Genomic DNA, 19,903 nt, shown 5'->3' on the forward strand with positions numbered 1-19,903 from the left:
ATGGAAACACATCATGAGAAGAATAAGCAATGTGCAGACCTGAGTTTCTGTACCCTTCATATAGCTTTCATACGGAGACCTTCAGGAGCCTTTAGGATGTCCCAAAGTCTATCCGAGCCTCAGCTTCCTCATTTGCAATATGAGAATAATAATTATGCTTCCCTTGAGAATAATAATTATGCTTCCCTCCTTAGTTTGCTATGAGGATGGTTAATAGGCGCTCAGTAAATATTAGTTTGACTCTGATTCTAAGTCTGAATTAATATTTTTTTAAAAAATCTGTCTGCTTGGCTAGGAAACACTTCAGGTAGGAGGTAACGAAGCTGTGATTTAGAGGAAAAGGACAAAAAAGTGATCTCAGTTCAGGGTGACAGTTCAAAACCTAGAGAAAGCAGGCATGTAAACTGAATAGAGTTTTTTTTTTTTTTTCAATTGTTTTTTTCCAGGTGAGCTGGCATTGGAAGAACTTAACTGAACTGGATCAGCTCTGGATGCTCAAATGTTTACGGTTTAACTGGTACATCAATTTCTCTCCGACTCCCTTTGAGCAGGGTATATGGAAGAAGCACTATATTCAAATGGTGAAAGAGCTCCACGTTACCAAGCCCAAGGTAAATTTGGGGAAGGAACCAACAAAATTACAATCAGCTTTTTGGGAATTCTAGAACTAAGACAAAGTGATCAAACCGGAAGTTGGGGGAGGCAGTTGGTTCAAAGCAAAGATACTACGACTTCAAAATTCTCCTCTTCTGAGAACTTGACAACCCTTTTCAAGATATCCACTTTAGCTGAGAGCTGTCATCTGATACTCCCCAACCGCGGTTCCCACCCAGGTCAGGACTCTGCCCAGACTCCTGGATTTCTGTGTCTCTGACTCCTGCACCACACGGTCCTGACACTGGGGCTCTGTGGGCAGTGTGCAGTATTTATTACCTACGGGTCATCAAATTTTACTTAAACAATTGACATTTTCTATGATTCTACTAGACAAGCTGAAGTTTATTTTTGTATCATTTGTAAAGAAAGGTTTTTCTAATAAATCAGTAATTAGGGAAGGGCATCACGGGCACATTAAAGTTCTTTTTAAGCTAGAAGCTAGCAATGTAAAGCATTCACATAGACTCATAAAAAGTAATGTGAGCATAATTTTTTCTAGTGGTTTTCTACACATTATAACCAATGTTTATATTCATTCTTATAATCACAGTTAATTAGATAACTTATGGGAGATTTTTTACGAGCCTTTTCTTTATGATGTGATCTATACACATGCAGAGTTTTGCACAATAGATGAGCTCCTGAAAAATTATATGCAAATTTTAAAATGTTCAATGATTTTTAAAACCACAGGGGTTTTCTGTGAAAAAGCTGCAGTGAATCCTTTTCAAACTGAAGAATCCTTTTGGAATATGCATAGTCAACTCCTAACATGCTCGTTTAAGTTCAGTTTTATTGTGTTTGCTCAAAGTAGAATCCATCTACATTTAATATAGTAATAAACTATGCATAGTTAATATTGTTATAATTGCAATGATAAAACCAAGTCTTTCTGATTTCAATAATTGGTGTTCTCCACGAGGATTTCTTTCAAAAAAATTTTTTTAAACTTCAGTGGTAGAAAAGTTATTTTAAAAATGACAATAGCTGTGACTTCTTTTTATCATAAGGCTTCCCTTGACTCTATTCTCAATTGTAGGCAGGAAATGGGATTCAACAGCTGAAGATTGGGGCAGAGGGGAGAAAAGTGATGAACCAACTTGTAGAATGAAAAAACGTTTTGAATATTATATATAATACTGACTTCAATGCTTTGTCTTCAGCAATAAGCCTTTTTCCACAAAATATTTATGCACAACTATATTTAAAAATAATGAATAGTTTTAATGCAAGAAAATTGCCACATCTTTGCTTAGTATTACATTTCTGTAGGGAGAATTTTGTTATATTAAACTTCAGTTTTTCTGTTGAAGAAATAGACCTATATCAGAAAAACAAAAGTTAGAAAAATCAACTAATAAACTTAAATTTATTGATTAAAAAAATAGACCTAAGGAAGATGAAGGTTAATAAAGCCTCTGACTAAGGTTAACAGAGTCAACAGTCAGCACTTGAATAATTTATGTGATTCCCCAAGTTTGCTTCAAAGATGGTGAACATAGACAGTTGCCAGAGTAGAGCATAATTTACCTTCCTTCAAGCCCCATCACTATCTCCCTTCCCCCCAGTACCTGGTACCTGGTATGTGCTTCAGCAGAGCTTTTGAATGCATTTGATGAGTTGCATAGATGGTAGGGATTAATACTAATTTCCCCAACCTTGAAATGAGAGGACTGGACCAGAATGATCTTTATAACTGTTTGTAAGTCTATGCTACCTACTCCCCCCACAAAAAACAAACAATTTCAAAAAGTCTTCATCGAAAAGGAGTAAGTTAAACCCTAAGTAGATAGAAGGAAGAAATAATAAAGAGTTGAGGTCAATGAAATTAAAAACATACAAACAATAAAAAGAAAAATCAGTGAAACCAAAGCTGCTTCTTTGAAAACAAACAAAAAAAATTTAATGGATTTCCAGCTAAACTGATCAAGGAGAAAAAAGAGAGAAAACATAAATTACTAGTAACAAGAATAGACGTGGGGGCATCAGTACAGATCCTGTAGACATTAGAGGGATAATGAGAGAATATTATGAACAGAACAAGTCCATGTCACTAAGCTTGACAACCTAGATGGACAATGCTTAAAAAACAGAAATTACCAAAACATTCTCAATAAGAAATAGAATACATGAATAGATCTTCATCAATTTAAAACTGAATTAATAAACTTTCTATAAAACTCCAGACTCAGATCGCTTCACTGGTGAATTCTGTGACATATTTAAGAAAGAAATACCAATTCTACATAAACTCTTTCAGAAAATAGAGGAAGAGGGAACAATGAGATCTGCACAAAATACTGAAGGCTAAACCAGTAATGAGCTATCTATTCCATAAATGTTAAATGTCTTCTTCCTCTACCATAATCACTGATTAAATGGGTAAATATTTATTAAATACTGTTATGCTCTAGGTGCTCAGAGTACAGTGATCTTAACCCTGCTTTCTGGGAGCCCAGGATATAGACAAATAAACAAATATCATAGCACTGAATACTACGTGCTGTCCTGTAATAGAAATGCAGACAAAGAGCAGTCGAAACAAGGATAAGAAACTAACTGATTCTGCTTGGAGGGACTGGGAGATTTTTTAATTTTCACAAACAATTCAAGCAAACCAATTTACCAACCAAAGCTTCCCTAATTGCTTAAAGAACAAAAATTAAGCCTTTAATGGCTTCTCAACATACCAGTACCACTTCCCTTAGGCTACAACCACATAAAAACCTTATAAATTTCACACACACACACACAAATAGACTTTCAGTCTGGGCAATTAAAGCAGTAGTATTCTTTGGGAATGGTCGAGGTTTTGATACTTGATAAAATCTGAAGTTTACGCCTACATAACTCGAAATTGTCTCTGTATGTTATAGGTAGTTAGGGCTGGGGTACTTTTTTTTGGAATGTGTATATTTTTATGAATAAATTAACTACAATTGTAGAAAAACTATATAATGATGTGGTGGAAGAGGTGGCAATATGGGATAGAGAGGGTCAGCATGTGGACTTGAAGCAGAACAGTCCTGGATTCAAATTCTGACCCTGTGTCTTAGTGCTTAGGTGGTAGTAGTAGTGGGCAAATGAATTAATTCATCCTCTCTCAGTTTCCTCTTCTGTAAAATGGGAGTAATTACGATTGCCTTTTAGAGTGATCGTGAAGGTTAAATAAAATATTGCATGAATACTTCCTGGGACAGTGCCTGGCACATAGCAGGTCCTTCTGGGCTGGTGGCGCCTGTGATCGCTGCCACTGTTACCATTGCCATCGTGGTGATAATGATGATGATGATGACAATGATGTTCTTTGTTTTACTGCTGTTATTATTATAGTGTTTTGAGACCAGAAATAATCAAATTTTCTTCTTCTAGACACCTCCAAAAGATGGGTTTGTGATCGCAGACGTTCAGCCAGTTACAAGCAGTTCTCTGGAGGCAAAGCTGTCTCCTTCATTAGCTTTCCGGTCCTCGTCCTCTTTAAGAAAGAAGAACCACCCAGCGGAGAAAGATCTCCCACCCTGGCGATCCTCCGACAAGCATCCAACTGATATCATTCGCTTCAATTACCTGGACAACTGTGACCCCAACGAGCAAAGCTGGCAAGGGTGAGAATTGTACCCTCCTCCACTTCGTTGCTTTTAGAAACAATTTCCTATCTCTTCAGTCTATGGCTAGATGAAAACAGAACTTACTGTGAAGTACAAGTGCTGTTAACTACATAGAAGCAAAAAGTAATTGAAGAGTAAATGAACCACTATTGGTAAATTTGCCCTGTTCTTTAGGATTTGTTTGCATTTTGTAGCTGTAATGCTTCAACATTACAGCTTCTTTTAATATTTTAATACCTCAGATTCCAATCTAGCACCATAGGGTTCGTTCTAGTCTTTTCCTTCTCCATATCTGCACCTCCCTTCTCTGACAGTGAGATATATATATATATATATATACACACACACACACACATATACATACACACACATATATATACACGCACACATATAATTTTGATTTTATGTTATAGGTACATATATAATTTTGTATAAAAAGGTATTACATGTAGTATATACATAGAATATATATTGACTTACTAATTCTGAAACTAATTTCAGAATTGCTAACCCATATCATTATGAAGACAATCTACTAACTAGAATTCAATATTTGTTCATGGTTCTTTTTGCCTTTAGCCTTAGGGTGTATACTCATAAAACTGTGTTCAAAAGTTATGTGAATTCTTTCTTGAAAAAATATCTCCTTCAGCATGAGTATGTTACATGACTCTAAAGTTAAAACTTTATAAAATACACAAAAAATGTACAGAAGGCATGCCCAGAACAGCACCACACCCCTATCTCCTCCACACCACTTCTGCACTGTCACTTCGCCCACCCCTTCCCTCTTACCAATCCATAGCTTCTAGTTTATCCTTTCCATGTTGCTTTTTTGCACAAAGCTACCAAACATGCCATTTTTCAAATACCTGATTGGCAAAAACTTTAAAGTTTGACAATATATTCTGTTGGTGAGGCTGAGGACAAAGCAGTACCCTTGGACATTGCTTGTGGGAATATAAATTGGCACAAATCTTTTGGAGAAAAATTTTATAATATCCAGCAAAAAGTAATATGTGTTTACATTTTGACCCAGCAGTCCTACTTCAAGGAATAAACCTTGAAAATACCAAAAGTACATCAGCCCAAGTTTGTTTCTTGCAGCATTGTTAATGAGTCTGAAATATTGGAAATAAATGCTCAAAACAGTAGAGTGTTTGTTGAGTAAACTATGTATGGTACATTCACACAATGGAGCACTAAACAACTGTAAAAATGAATGAGAAAGACCTCTATGAACTGGTAAGGAGTGATTTCCAGGGTATATTGTTAAGTGAGAAACGCAGGTTGCAAATGAGTGCATATAGTGTCTCATGTACTCTCCAACAAGACTCAACAACTGATAATATTTTGCTATTTTTCTTCATCTCTCTGTGCCTCTATATATTACGTATTTTTCCCATGCCATAAGAAAGTAAATTGCAGACCTTCACCGCTAAATAAAAACTTCAACACTCATCTCCTAAGATAAAGACATTTGCCTACCCAACCACACTGGTATCATCATATCTTAGAAAATGAACAGTAATTCTTTAATATTTTAATACCTGGTCCATGTCAAATTTCTGCAGTTTTCCCAAGAATGCCCATTATAGTCTTTCTTTTTTGCACTAAACCCCACCTGAACCCCCGCTGCATTTGCTATGTCTCATATCTAGAACAGTTCCCCCACCTCTTTTTTTTCCCCTGTGGCACTGACCCTTTGAAGAGTCCAAGCATCTCCTCTATTTTGGTGAATATAGTGCATGTACTTTAAAAAAAATTGTAGAACTGTCTATTTGTCTTTTTAAGTCTGTTAATTTTTGCCTTATGTACTTTCAGGCTTTATAATTAAGTACATACACATTTGCAACAGTTATGTCTTTCTGTTTAGTTGATCCCTGTATCATTATGAAATCTTCCTCTTTATGTTTAGTAATACTCTTTGTCTTGATTCTATTTTATCCAATATTAATGGTCATTCTAGCCTTTTTATGCTTCCTCTTTGCATGGTACATCTTTTCTCATCACTTTATTTTTAAATCTAACTGTGTCTTAATGTTTAAGGTGTATCTCTTATAAAAGTTGGGGAAAATTTTTGAAAATCAAGTATCAGGAAATATTTGGGCAAAGCCGATCTTTTTCCAATAAAAGTTTTTTATAATAGAAATTCAAATATATGCAAAAGTAGAGAGACTAGAACTCCTTGTAACCATTACCCAGCATTTATAGTTTTCAGCTCGTGACCAGTTCATTCCTCACCCACTCTGCTCTTCCCCCAGTTTACTTTGGAGGCAAATCCAAATGTCAGATTATTTCATTCATACATATTTCAATGCCTATCCTTTACAGATAGACTCTGTCTAAAAATCATAACCTGATACCATACCACTTCTAATCAATGAATGATTTCTTAATAAAGTCAATCAAATACCAAGTCAGTTTTCAGGTTTCCTTGAATGTCTCATAAGGGTTTGATATTTTTAAACCATCAGTTTGTCTAATCAGGTTCCAGGTAAGACCTACATATTGCATTTGATCCATGTCACGTAAGTTTTGCTTTGTTTTGTTTTTGATCAATAGGTTTCCTCTTTGTCCTTTTTTTTTTTTGTTCCCCCTTGCATGTTGTTTGTTATAGAAATCCGGTCATTTATCCTGTAAAACTTCTCACCTTCTGGATTTTGGTGATTGTCCTCCCAACACTGCAGCTGAACACGTTCCTCTGCCTCCTGTTCAATGTCACACTGGTAGTCAGATCTAGAGGCTTGAGTGTATAATGATCATATACTTCCATCATAAAGCACATAATTTCTGGATCAATGCCTTGGTCCATTATTTTAGGCAAACTTTTTCTGCAAAGGGTCAGACAGCAAATGCACTAGGCTTTGCAGGCCATATCCATATCTCAGTCACAGCTGCTCAACTCTGCCATCATACCCTGAAAACCACCATAGACAATATGCGAAAAGTAGGCATGACCGTGTTCCAATAAAACTTTATCTACAAAAATAGGCATGGGTCTGAGTTGCCCTCTGGGGTGTAGTTTGTGGATCCCTACTTTATCCTGTTATATGTGATAGTTTTAAAAAACAAATACTCATAAATACAAACACAGTTTAACATTTTTTTTTGGTAGGGGGAGGTAATTAAGTTTATTTATTTATTTATTTATTCTTAATGGAGGTACTGGGGATTGAACCCAGGACCACATACATGCTAAGCATGCGCTCTACCACTTGAACTATACCCTCCCCCCTTAAGATTTCTTTACCTTTGTTTTTGTCCTTACTACTAAGAATATTCAGACAAATTACTGTCTTAAAATCCCATGAAGTAATTCCTTTGTGTGGGGTAATGCCACCAACTTGATAGACAAGATCATTTGTTTCATCTTGTTTTTAGATTTTAGGAATTTTCTTCATTTTATTTTGTAATTCTGAGAAAAATTGAGATGGTTCCAAAGTCAAATACATAACAAGATGTATTTGGAGAAGTTTCGCTTTTGTTCCTACTCCTCCATATTATTGCTTGTTCCTGATTGGGAATCCTGCTTATAGCTAACTATTTTTCAAAGTGTTGTGGTACAGCCCTTCCAGTTAAAAAAATATAAACAAATACACACACACACACACACACACACACACTTTCTGAAAGAAATGGTAGCACACATGACATAACACTTTATTCCCCTATTTTTCACGCACCAGTATGTCCTGGAGATCACTCCACAGTTACATCAAGAAGCATTCTGCCTTCCTTTCTCAAGGCTCATAGTCCTCAATTGTTGGATGTGTCAGAGTTTATTCAACCTGTTTCCTGTTGATGGACATTTGGCTTGTTTCCAGCTGAGTGAAAACAATCTTTTAAACCACAGGACCAACAAAATCAAGTGGACAAATAGCTATGCCAACACCAAAGCTTTAAAATAATATTTATGCTTTCTCCAATGCGTTCCAATTTACAGAAGAAGAAAAAGACATGAAGTGACCCTGGAGTTCAGCCAACAGTCACGTGATAAGAAAAAGAAATTGCAGGACAGATCTAAACTAAGAAAAGCACATTCACTGGTAAGTATTGCTTACAAAAGATTCTGCACCAAAGCGTTAATGAAAATTGCTGGATCTCTATTTGTGAGACTGAATTTGTTTTTTTTTTTTTATTGGAATCATCAAGTGATGGTTTAAATCCTGGTCTCTGACACTGACTGACAAGCTATGTGACCCTGATAATGTCCTTTATCTTAACTCTCTGAGCCTGTTTTCTCACCTGTTTGAAAAAAAAAGCTTAGATGAATTGATGTTTATGAATTTACTTTGAAACCTATACAATCTAAAGGGAACATTATTGTCATTGTTTCTTTCTTCTGCTGTGAGTCTTTTGGGGTGTTGGGGAGGGGGACCTATAGAAATTTCTGTATAGAAATTACTTCTCTGTAGAATGAAGTTTCCATGGCTCTAAGAAAAAGGTATGCTTTCCATAGCGTTCCTGCTACCAGTGCAGCATGAGTACAAAAGTGCATTTCAAGTAACTTTGGGGAAAAAAATGAAGAACTTTCTTTCCCTAATTAAAAAATACCTAATTGACTACCTAATAAAGTCAGTGATTGGGACTAGGGAGCATTATTATTTGATAGCAGAGTTTCCCAGATTGTGGTTCTGTACCCACAATGGATTCCTTTCAGCACATCTGAGGGTCTTTGGAGCACAGTAGAAAGGAATAAAGGTGAAATAAAAAGTTCATAGTAGTCGTAAGGATAGAAAAGGGCTGAGGATATACACTCAAGGAACATTAATATCAGATGGATGTCCACTGGGAGAGCAGTAAATGTGTACTTATGAATAAATCACTTTTATGGCTCTCCTTTAAAGCCCAATTACTTTCTGTTTAAATGCATTTCAAGTGTTATGTTCCAAAAAAAAAAAAAAGGAGAGAGAGAGAGAGATGAGCTTTTAAAAATAGAGTATCCTGTATTCTGAGGGGCCAATTTTGTTGGGCTGGATGAGGCTTATCATAGACATATGTACAAATGCCCAGGGGATGGGGGAATCTTAAAACAGAGCAGTAAAATTGTCAGTGAAAACCATTCATTGAGGGAAGTAACTTGAGGAGGATTATCACCTGGGCCATTCAGTCGTGCTTCTGCCTGGCTCCCCAGCCCCTCCAAGGCCAAGAGAAATCTGAAGGAGAACAGGAAATTTGAAGGGCGATCGAAGTTGATCCATAAGGTATGCTTACAAATCATCCACACAGTTGAACGTTTTTCCAGCTTAAAAAGCAAAATAAAAACAAATAAAATCAAAGGCTAAACAGAAGCCTTCCCTGTGGATTTTTGATGGTCACCGTCTGTCACACAGGAGCCGGGCTTGCTTGAGTTAAAATAATCATTATAAATTGAAAACTTTACAAGTTGTGCGAATGAAAGCTGAAAGGGAAACCAGGGCAAATTAGACAATGGTGGAGAGCAGTTAAGCTGTTAACAAATGAAGTGCGATTGTGTTGATCTACGTGTTTATGTAAATATGCTAATTAGCACCACTGTTGCTGCTTAGTAGTTTGGCTAAGGTGCATAAGGCACAATTAAACCCTCCAAAAGTAAGCAGGGATCTCTGACTCCGTAGCGGTGTCCTCCGGATAAGCAGGGCTGTTTGGGCCACAGGCTGCATGTAACTAAGGCCCCCCCGACACACGGTGGCACGTAAGTGGGCCACACAGCTCTGAGGAGATGAGCAACCTCCTATTCGAGGTAAGGTGCTTGTAAAAATGAAGAAATGCTGGATGTGGGGCCTGAGAGGAGAGGAAATGGGGATTGAGGAAATTCAGTGAGAGGACCTAGGAGAGCAGGGAGCAAATGAAACTCTGACAAGTGTGCAGCTGCGGAGCCCGGGTGTGACTGCAGCGGAGAAGATCACACACTCTTTTGATACAAAGTTCTTGCATCATTTAGACAGGTTTATCGAGGAAGATTCAGGAGGAACTAGACAAACAGGTGAGCCGGCAAAACTTAGGGGAACACGTTGTGAAGACAAGAATGAGACACAGATTGCCAAAGCCTGATGGGTAGGGGAGCACGAGGCCCTTGAGTATTCCTTAACCCCTCTAAGCCGAAAAGGGGCACGTGATACTGGGAGAAGCTAAAGCTTGTGAAATGGAAGAGTCCAAAGAATACTCCTTAGGTCATCTCTCTGGGGCGTGGCTGTCAGGCCACCGCGCGACATCTTCACTTTTTGCCTGTCATTACTGAGTCTTCAAATATGAGAGTCCTCTCCAAAAAGAAACATTCTCAGGGAAACAGTTGCGAATCCACATATGTTGCTGTGAGTTGGTGATGTTTTCTGTTACTATTAGGTCTGAGTTTTCAAAACCTCCCCCTCTCCATCCAAGGCACCTGATTTCCTTTTCTTCTAATTCCAGTACTGCTTCATCACAGCCGCTTCACTGAACCACCTTTTGGTGTGAATCCTTGATAGAAGATAGAAGCCTAGATCTGATCATTAATGCTTTGCAATTTTGAAGGTCTTTTTTTTTTAAGTATATAAAATAACAAGAAATGCCTGCTACCATTAGTTATTATTTTAAAAAAATTCCATACAGAACAAAGCAATTAAAAAATATAAACACTGAGGCATAGCCGGGTACCATCTTAGATGTCAGAGATTTTCCCATCTTGTGTAAAGATGTGAAAAAAATTTTTTCTTTTCCAAACTCTCAACAGCTGGCCCTGTGAGTCCTCTTCAGGAAGGGGAAGGGGAGCTGGGGTCGGACTATAGAGGAGGGAAAACCTGTCTGGCCGCCGGCTGGAGATTAAAGGGAGAGTTGTTGTTTCTGCTCCTGCCAGGGGAGGGCGGGGGAGCAGAGTTGGGGGAGGAAAGAGAGGACGAGGAGAGAGAAGCCAGCCAGACTGAGAGAAGCTGAGACCAGGCAGGGGAGCGGGGTGGTCAGTGGTAGGTGGTGCGCCATCTATGCCCATCAAATTAATTTGGCTATTACTGGGATGTAAACCCTGACTTCCATCTCTATAATAAATTTTACTCAGTTTACACATGGGAGCAAAATCTCTAGAAACCAAGAAAACGAAAGCCCCTCATGACAATTCATAAAAACCAAGGGGGTGGGCTTCGGACTCCCCAGGCCCTGGAATTGGAACTCCCAGGACCCCAGCTGCCATCTTGTTTCAGGTCTTTTGTTTTTTTCTTTTTCTATCAAGTTAAGTATAAAAACAGATACCTTTTGTCTCACACTGAACTTTTTCTTGGAGATTAGAAGTCCTCACTTTCTAGGTGCTGATTTGGCCAAGGATTTCAAAAAGCTTGCTGTTCACAGCGTTAACAGAAGCCGCTAATTGCCTGCTTACTCTAATTGCTTTAGATAAGACCTTATCTTTTCCTCGCTCTGCTGACTCCAGCCTCTGCAGTTACCTTCTTGACTGCCTTCCAGGAAAACTTGATTCTTAGTGTCCTGATTCTTTTAAAAACTCTTCTTTAAGCTTTCTCACTCCCACCCCTCCTCCTTCTGGGTCAAAAGAGGAGGAAAAAAGAGTATCCTCGAAAGTGATTCCTGGTTTATGTCCTGGAAAGAACAATGGTTTAAGAATCAGGAAACCCTGACTTCTAGCCTCACCTCTACTGTTAAATGGCAGCCACGCACCCATTTGAGTTTTCATTTCCCCACTTATAAAATGTTTAAACTACATCTTTAAAGTCCATTCCAGGCTAAAATATGGAGCTGCAGACCACAGGTCCTCTCTCCCATCTAGTACTTTAGGGACACTGTTGTGACTAAAGTGACTTTACCTAGAATACCAACAAATAATCCCGCATATTCATGAATCCTAATTAGAAACCGATGGAAACTGGTTTGTCTCCCATCTTTTTCTTTGAACTTTAGAAAACATAATTAATTAGAACAAGAGAATTTACAAAACAGAGTTTACACAGTGGCTTCCTTGCAGGCAATCTTTAATAGATTTCTTCCAAATTCTAACGAACTGCCCCCACCCCCATGTTTCTTTTATAATGTCTATTTGGTTTAGATGTGCAGAACTAAAAATATCTAAAGGAGAGATTTTTAATGATTCAGTTCAATCAGTGAAATTCCTGAGAATGCTATTTGGAAAGAAGAATCAGAAAGAATATGGGATTTGCTGTCGGTGAGACTTGGGCTCTTTTACTAAGCAGTGCAACTTTGGATAAGTTACTTAACCTCTCTGAGCCTCAGTTTCTTTATCTGTAAAATGGGACTAATGATACCTCCCTTGCAGGACTGTGGTGAGGACTAAATGCCAGGTATTTTAAGTGTATCTTAAACACTCAATACATGTTTGTGTTCTCCCCTATTAAATACCATCTTATTTTTCACTTTGCTGACCAATGGCCCAGGATTGGGACTTAATCAGCCTAGGTTCAGTGCCTAAACAATTTTAACAGCTCGCTGAGTCGGGCCAACTTATTAACAATCTTGGAGGCTCTATTTCCTGGTCTGTAAAGTGGTGTTAGTAACAACAGTGCCGAGCTCAAAGTAAGCACTCAGTAACTGGTAGCCAGCAGAGGTAATAGTAGCCATAGTAGCCATGGAATCACACCAGACCCCCGCTAAGCTGGCAAGGAAGGGTGGGAGAGCACGGATGCTGAGAGCTGCAAGAGGCTGATGGGGGTCGGCCAGGTGGCCAGGAGGAGGCTCCAGCCTGTGGCATAAGCTTCTCCTTCTCACTTTTATCTTAAATTCCCCACTTTTCTTTATCTTTCTCCTTTGTCTTCTCCCTCACAGTTTCTGCTGTGTAAAGATGGTTGCATCCAGAGCTGTACAGAAACATAAGTCATCTATTTTCTTTTCCTGCACAACCTCTGTAACATCTTGTGCCTGCTCATTCCTCCTCATCCGTGTCGGGATTTCTATTCCACGCTCCCAGACTGGGATAATGTGTGTGTGGTTAAACTCAGTGCCATGAATTCTGTGCTGTGTGCCCTCCGCTGCCTTCTAACTACAGTGCTGGCTCTTGTTAATTTCTGATACCTACGAGAAGAAAATGCCTAATGGCTAAGAATCCTGAGGGCAAAATTAACTCTCAGGCAGGACCCCTACTTAGAGTCTTTGCATTTCTCCTTTGCCTCTAAGAGAGCATAGTTTACCTGTTCTGTCTTGTGGCCCTTTGTTTTCTCACTCTGTGCATCGTAAATTACCCTGGCGTCTCCAACAAGACTGATTCTACCTGCTCAGGAGGGAGAGCGAGGCGAGAGGTATAAATCCAACAGTTGAAGATTTAGGCACTGATTGCCCAGAAGGTGGGCCAAGAACAGAACCCCAGAGAATGCTGATGTATAACATGTGGCTTTGTGTAGATGTGATAGCAACATGGAGAGACACTACTGGGGAAACCTCTCTAGGAAAAGAACCATAAATTCAACTGATGAGAAAAATGCATTCAGATTACCTGATTCCATCTGGTATCAGACCAAGGAAAGGAATACTCTGTGATGATGCTCCAGTCCTAGGATTACTGGTAGATTGCGTGGCTGTTGGCACCCTAAGCCCGTCAGAAAACAGGAGACAGCAGGCAGACCTGCTGAATGTAAAGATGACTTACATCAGCATTGTTTCTAGGAGCAAAAGATTGGGAACAGCTCAAACAGCTGTCAATATGGTTCATCGGTAAATGGATGAACATTTACCGATGAACCATATTGTACATAGTACAACCGTTGAGAGATTGAGGAAGTTCTTTAAGTTTTGATTTGTAACAATCACACACATACACACACACACACCCATTAACATACTATCATATATATATAGTGAACAAAAAGTGATGGTGTTTATAGTATAACACCAATGGTATCAAAAAGGAGATGGGGAGGATATATTTGCATCTTATATGTCTATTTGCTTGCAGTGCATAAAATATCTCTGGAAGGATACACACAAAAAAGGATAATATTGGTTGCAGAAGGGAACTGAAGGGCTGGGAGATGAGGTGGAGGGAGGTGTTTCACTGTCCTTTTTTGTTTATTTCCAGTGCTGAACTATGCAGAAAAGTAACCTATTCAAAAATTAACAATTATTTTAAAAGACAGAGAAAAGGGGAAGTCAGAGGAGCTGTAGGAAAAGGTCTTGAAGGAAGAATGTAGGACAGAACGGTAGTAAAATAAGCCTCGCCTGGTCTCATAGTGCTCAGAAGTTAAAATAAACCACTTGAAATAAGGTTCAACCATCCTGCTAAGATAGTCCCTATTGTTAAGTCTCTGTGCTGGGGAGATGGAGTTGTCTGGGGCAAGGAAAGAGAGGGGTTTTCACAGCAAGGCAGCAAAGATGAGCAGGAAGAAAAAGGTTTGATGAGTCCCAGTGTGACAGAAAAAACCAACCTTTCCCTCCCATTGTAGGGGAAAATCTCAGTTCAGCCTATCTGTTTCTTTTACTTCGCATGCAGAACACTCATACTTCCAGTACTTCCGGTCACCAAATGGGTGGGGGTCTTCCCCACACCAAGCAATTCTCTGCAACACCAGCTGAGTGTCATACAATTTAACTCAATTCTGGCACTGTCTACCTGGAGACAGCTCAGATCCCACTGGTTAAGGGCTCAGTCTCCCAAGACTCCCCTCCCTCCCACCTCAACACACACTTCAGTCACCTGTCACAGCCTAGGTTATCACTTGTGCTTCTGACCAACCAGCTATAGATCAGAGGTTCCAACTGTTACCGAGAGAAGGTTCTTGTCTTGCGCAGGAAAGAATTCAAGAGTGAGCCATAGAAAAGTGAAAGCAAGTTTATTTAGAGAGATACACATTCCATAAACAGAATGTGGTTCATCTCAGAAGGGAGAGTGGCCCTGGGGTATGGAGATGGTTAGTTTTTGTGGGCTGGGTAATTTCATATGCTAACATAGGAGGATTATTCCAACTGTTTTGGGGAAGGGGCAGGGATTTCCAGGAATTGGGCTACTGCCCACTTTTTGACCTTTTATGGTCAGCCTGGGAACTGTCATGGTGCCTGGGAGTGTGTCGCTTAGCAGCTAATGTGTTATGGTGAGTGTGTAAGGAGGCTCAAGGTCAACTGGAAGTCAAATCTGCCATCTTGGGACTGGTTGGTTCTAACCAGTTTATATTGTATCCTAAACGGCTACATCATTCTTTTAATGGTTGTGCCCTGCCCATCTCCCTCCTGTCTCACAACAACACCCTCCTTGGGTTCAATTAATGTGCTAGAGCAGCCCACAGAACTCAGAGAAACACATTTCCCAGTGTATTAAAGGATATGTTAAAGGACATAGATGAACAGTCAGATGAAGAGCCACTTCGGGCAAGGTCTGGAAGGCTCCCAAGCACAGGAGCTTCTGTCCCCATGGAGCTTGGGTTTGTCACCCTCCTAGTGTGGATCTGTTACCCGAAAAAACTGGGTTTGCCTCTTGGTGGGTGTCGAGCCAAAAGACACAATCAAGTCAAAGAGTGGGAGAAGGAAGGATTCATTATTACTTGCAGCAAGGAAGGAGAACACTGGGGATCTTTCCGAACAAAGCAGTGTCTCCCCAACGGCAAAACTGGGGAGGTTTGAAGCCAAGGGTACATGCATATTCATGAAGGGGCTTAAGTAGAGGAGAATTTACCATAGAATTGGGGCCAAGATTGATAGAGTCCAAGCCTTAGTTGATAGAAGTCAAGAGGATCAGAAAAGATCAACGTGGTCCTTCCATCCTCGACCTGGGTGGGGGCCTTAGATTCTGCACGACTGGCAGATAAGTATCAGATTGTAATATCTAGGACTCTGTCTTGTCACTGAGCTGTTGTTTCTTGATTGCTTTTCCTTTGTTCCCTTAAGATCATTAGTTACTGAGACCTGTTTAAGGGCATTCACTGTGGCCAGGCTTGGATCACAGTGACTTAGGCCAAAAATGGCTTCTCCTGTGTCAAGAGAGCCATGCCTGGTTCTCAGTACCCAATGTTAGTAAAAAAGAAATTTCCAGCTATTTCGACCAGATCATCAAATGCTCAGGACCAAGGTCCAAGAGTGTCAGATTTGTATACTTTTTTATACCTTCCCCATATTTTCCCCTTAAGTCTTGTCTTTTTTCTTGTAATAGTGGACATTAAAGTCTTAAAATGAAGAGGGTCTGCGAGCTTGTTTTCAGGGACAGCGAGGAAGTTAGGTGTAGGGAGACCATTTTCCAGAGCCCATCTAAGAAGGATGAGAAATCATGGTCTGCGTAGGTGGTGACAATTACCAAGAGGAGAGGAGGGGAGTGGGGGAGCCCCTGGGACCTGCCACAGTGAAAAAAGAGAACTTGAGAGCAGCCTGCCTGGGCCTGTGAACCTCCCCGGGGGACTTAGGAGGAAAGGGTTCCTCAAATACAGTGAATAAATAAGCTTTGCACTGTAATAGGATTAAACTTGAAACTGTTACAGATGAGGTGTTACTAGCCCATTCTTGTATCACAGAAACCTAGACTTTTTCTTCATTCAACTGGTATTATTTTATTCTCATTGTTCCTAAAATAGCGCAAAGGAACGCTTCTATTTGTCATCTTACCTTAGGCTAATCTTAGAACAACGCTGAAAATGCTCACTGGACGCCGATCTTAAAGCAACACTGAAAACTTCAAACATGGGAAGATGCTTTACTCCCATTCCTCCTCCCCCTCCTCTTGGATTCTAACAACCAGCTTTGTTTAACCCCAGTTTTGCCTACTCTTTCCCAGAAAAGTCATCAGCAAATATGCATAGATCTCACTCTAGGGAGGTACCAAGTGGGTATAGGATGCCAGCTTTGCTCTCAGGGAGCTGACAGCCTCATGAGGAGGCAAAAAAGTTACATTCAGAAACCAGTACTACAAATATATGTATGTATAAGTATGACTGAAACATTATACAGTACACCAGAAATTGACACGTTGTAACTGACTATACTTCAATTAAATAAAAAGAAGAAAGAAATGAGTATTAACACTCAAGAGCGTATGTTCAGCACCAAGTTAGGAGTCGGGATAATAATGGCTTCAGGAATGCCGCTGAGGCAGAAATCCTTGAGGGTCAAGACACTCAAGCCTCTTGGAGAAGGTGGGCCTCCAGACAGAATTAGAGAAGGAGTAAAGAGAGAAGGTGAGGCAAGTTGGGGGTGGAGGGCGCCTCTGGAAGGAAGGGGAGGAAGAGGGACCTGACTCTTTGGAGGCAGCAGTCATTGGCTGAGGCAATTTCTGATTCAATGAAAGTCTAGAGTAGGATTTCCCCCAGGTTAATAGAAAGCCTGTGTGCTGCGAGCATACCCATCAGGGCGTTAGAGGGATGCAGCGGGTGATCTGACTGCTGGGACCTGCCAGCTGAATATGGAGTCACAGGAGGGGGCCAGCACTCAGGCAAGGCTCGGCCTCTGTACATCTGCCGAATCTCCTCTGTCAGTCTGCACGCAGTTGGGGCCAAGAGGAGGGTGAATGCACGAGGGAAGATCCCTCCTGCTCCCTGCAAGCTCAGCTGGTTTTCTTTCTTTCCCTTGCTCTCTCATTCTTTCCTCTTCCAGTCCTGCTCATGGCCAGATGTTGAGGAGAAATCCTTTCTCACTGTGAGTTTCGGTTGGAATGTCAGCCTGTGGCGTTAGCCTTTTGTGTGCATGGGCAGATTAGGGAGTATCAGAGGTGGGAGCTCCACCAACGCCCACCTGGTCTAAGTGTCACAAGTCTCCCCACCCAGTTCTAACACCTGTAGCTCCGTGAACTTGAGCTGGCACTTGACCTACCTGTCCTTCAGTTTCATGTACTCATAAAACAGAGATGTTAACCCCTCCCTCCCTACCTCGCAGAATTTTCTTGAGGTTCAAATGAAACATGGTTGTGAAAGCCCTTTGGAGACCAGGGAGCTTGTTATTTGTAGCCCAAGGTGAAGAATGCATGAGGGGAAAGGTGGGGAAATTGGCAAGTCTCAACAAATCCCATTCAGCCCTATTTATAAAATTGTTTTTTATCCTTAAGTTTAATGATACAGCTTCCACTGATGTTTTAACGATGCTCACTCTAGTGATATCTTTTTCGTCCCCAGATCTCCCTGAGTGCAGAGCTCAGCTCCCCTCTGCAGGTTTCAGCCCATCCTGCCTGGCCTCCTCCTCGGTCAGTGGGGCTCCCAGCCACCGAAGCAACAACAAAAACTCTCATGCAGCATCTCCAGAGACACTCCGGGCTTCAAGCATTACCCCAGGCCTTATAGCCGAAGATGATTTAAAGATGTGAAAGGACTTCTCTAGAAATGACACGACGCAATGCAAGTTGGAGAGTTGGATGTTCCTTGGCTCCTCTGTTAGAAATAGTCTAGGCACCTCATTGTGCAAGTGATACAGTGTTTCAGTAAAAAGTATTCATGACACGAAGGTTGACATATTTATAAACTTAGATAGAAATGTTGAGGATACCATGGGGTTGATAAAGGGATGGATGAGGCAGGGTCCTGGAAGCCAGCACACTCCCAGGGCTGCTTGAGCAGTTTAAAGATGGGGCTGTTGACCGTGATGTCTGAGTTTGTTACGGCTGTCATAACAAAGTGCCACTGGCTGAGTCTGTTCTGGCCGCTATAACAAAACACCCCCTGATGAGTAGCTTATAAACAGCAGATAGTTATTTTCTCACAGTTTTGGAGGCTGGACGTCCATGATCAGGGTGTCAGCAGGGTTGGTTTCTTTTGAGGCATCTCTCCTTGGCTTGCAGACGGCCACCTTCTCCCTGGGTCCTCACACGGTCTTCCTTCTGTGTGCATCTGTGTCCTCATCTCTTATTATAAGGACACAAGTCAGACTGAATTAGGGCCCACCCATATGACTTCACTGAACCTGAAGTACCTCTTTGAAGACCTTATTTCCAAAGACAGTCACGTTCTGAGGTCTTGGGGGGTGAGGACTTCAACATAGGAACTTGGTTGGGGGGATGCAGCTCAGCCCATTAACGCTCCCCATGGGCAGGGCTAAGAGAATCAAGACGAGCTGGCGAGGCACCTGGAAATTAGCAACAGCGGAAACCTTTCTCCTCCTTTGCCTGGAAGGGCGGAAGAGAAAGGTCATGCTATTCCTAGAATCCAGTAAAGTGGAACCCCGGAGTGGGCCATCCAGCTACCAGGCACAGAGTAGTACACAGCACAGTGTGATCACCGTGGAAATCAGGGCCTGGCAGGGAGGAAAGAGGAAGAAGTCAGGGAACAGAGAAGCCAGGAGGCTGCAGCTGGTCAATGTCAGCCTTTGAGGCGGGGAGTGGGGCCGACGGGTGTGGCCGGGAGTGGGCGGGGAGGGCGAGGATTTGAGGAGGACAATGAGAAATAAGCAGCTGGTGGAGGAGCCGCAGTAGACATTTCCAAAGGAGGAATTATGATAGCAATTCAGGCAATGTCAATGGGCTTTAAAGAGTTACTGAAGAACAGAAAATGCTACTTAGCTGTGAAGATATTCATCGTACATTCTCAACTCAGCCACCTACTCCTGTCACCATTTTAAGGTCCCAGAAGTTGTCATTCTAGGATACTTATTTGGGTAAGTAAAGCAGAATGGTAGAAAGACAAATATGTTTGTCAATCATGCCATGTTGAGCACTTATGTTCTTATTCTGTATACTGTAATGTGTGTATTTTTGAATGGTTTGAAATGGTGGCCTGGCGGGATGGCCCAGGATACAGTGGTTTGGATACCTGAATGATCGGTGG

The 19,903-nt window shown here is 40.8% G+C and overlaps 1 protein-coding gene across 2 annotated transcripts in view; it reads left to right on the forward strand.

Annotated features, from left to right (window-relative positions):
- The window catches only part of FBXO16 (F-box protein 16), a 38,480-nt gene extending 19,897 nt beyond the window's left edge, over positions 1 to 18,583 (forward strand). For both annotated transcript variants that reach the window (XM_031692557.2, XM_072952560.1), the window contains exons 5-8: positions 447 to 611; positions 4,030 to 4,262; positions 8,212 to 8,314; positions 18,263 to 18,583. In XM_031692557.2, coding sequence (XP_031548417.2) covers positions 447 to 611; positions 4,030 to 4,262; positions 8,212 to 8,314; positions 18,263 to 18,427 — 666 coding nt within the window. In that variant the 3' untranslated portion in view covers positions 18,428 to 18,583. The remainder of the gene's footprint in view (positions 1 to 446; positions 612 to 4,029; positions 4,263 to 8,211; positions 8,315 to 18,262) is intronic.
- The last annotated feature ends 1,320 nt before the right edge of the window (positions 18,584 to 19,903 follow it).

The sequence above is a fragment of the Vicugna pacos genome, chromosome 31, assembly GCF_048564905.1.
Source record: "Vicugna pacos chromosome 31, VicPac4, whole genome shotgun sequence".
Classification (NCBI taxonomy): domain Eukaryota; kingdom Metazoa; phylum Chordata; class Mammalia; order Artiodactyla; family Camelidae; genus Vicugna; species Vicugna pacos.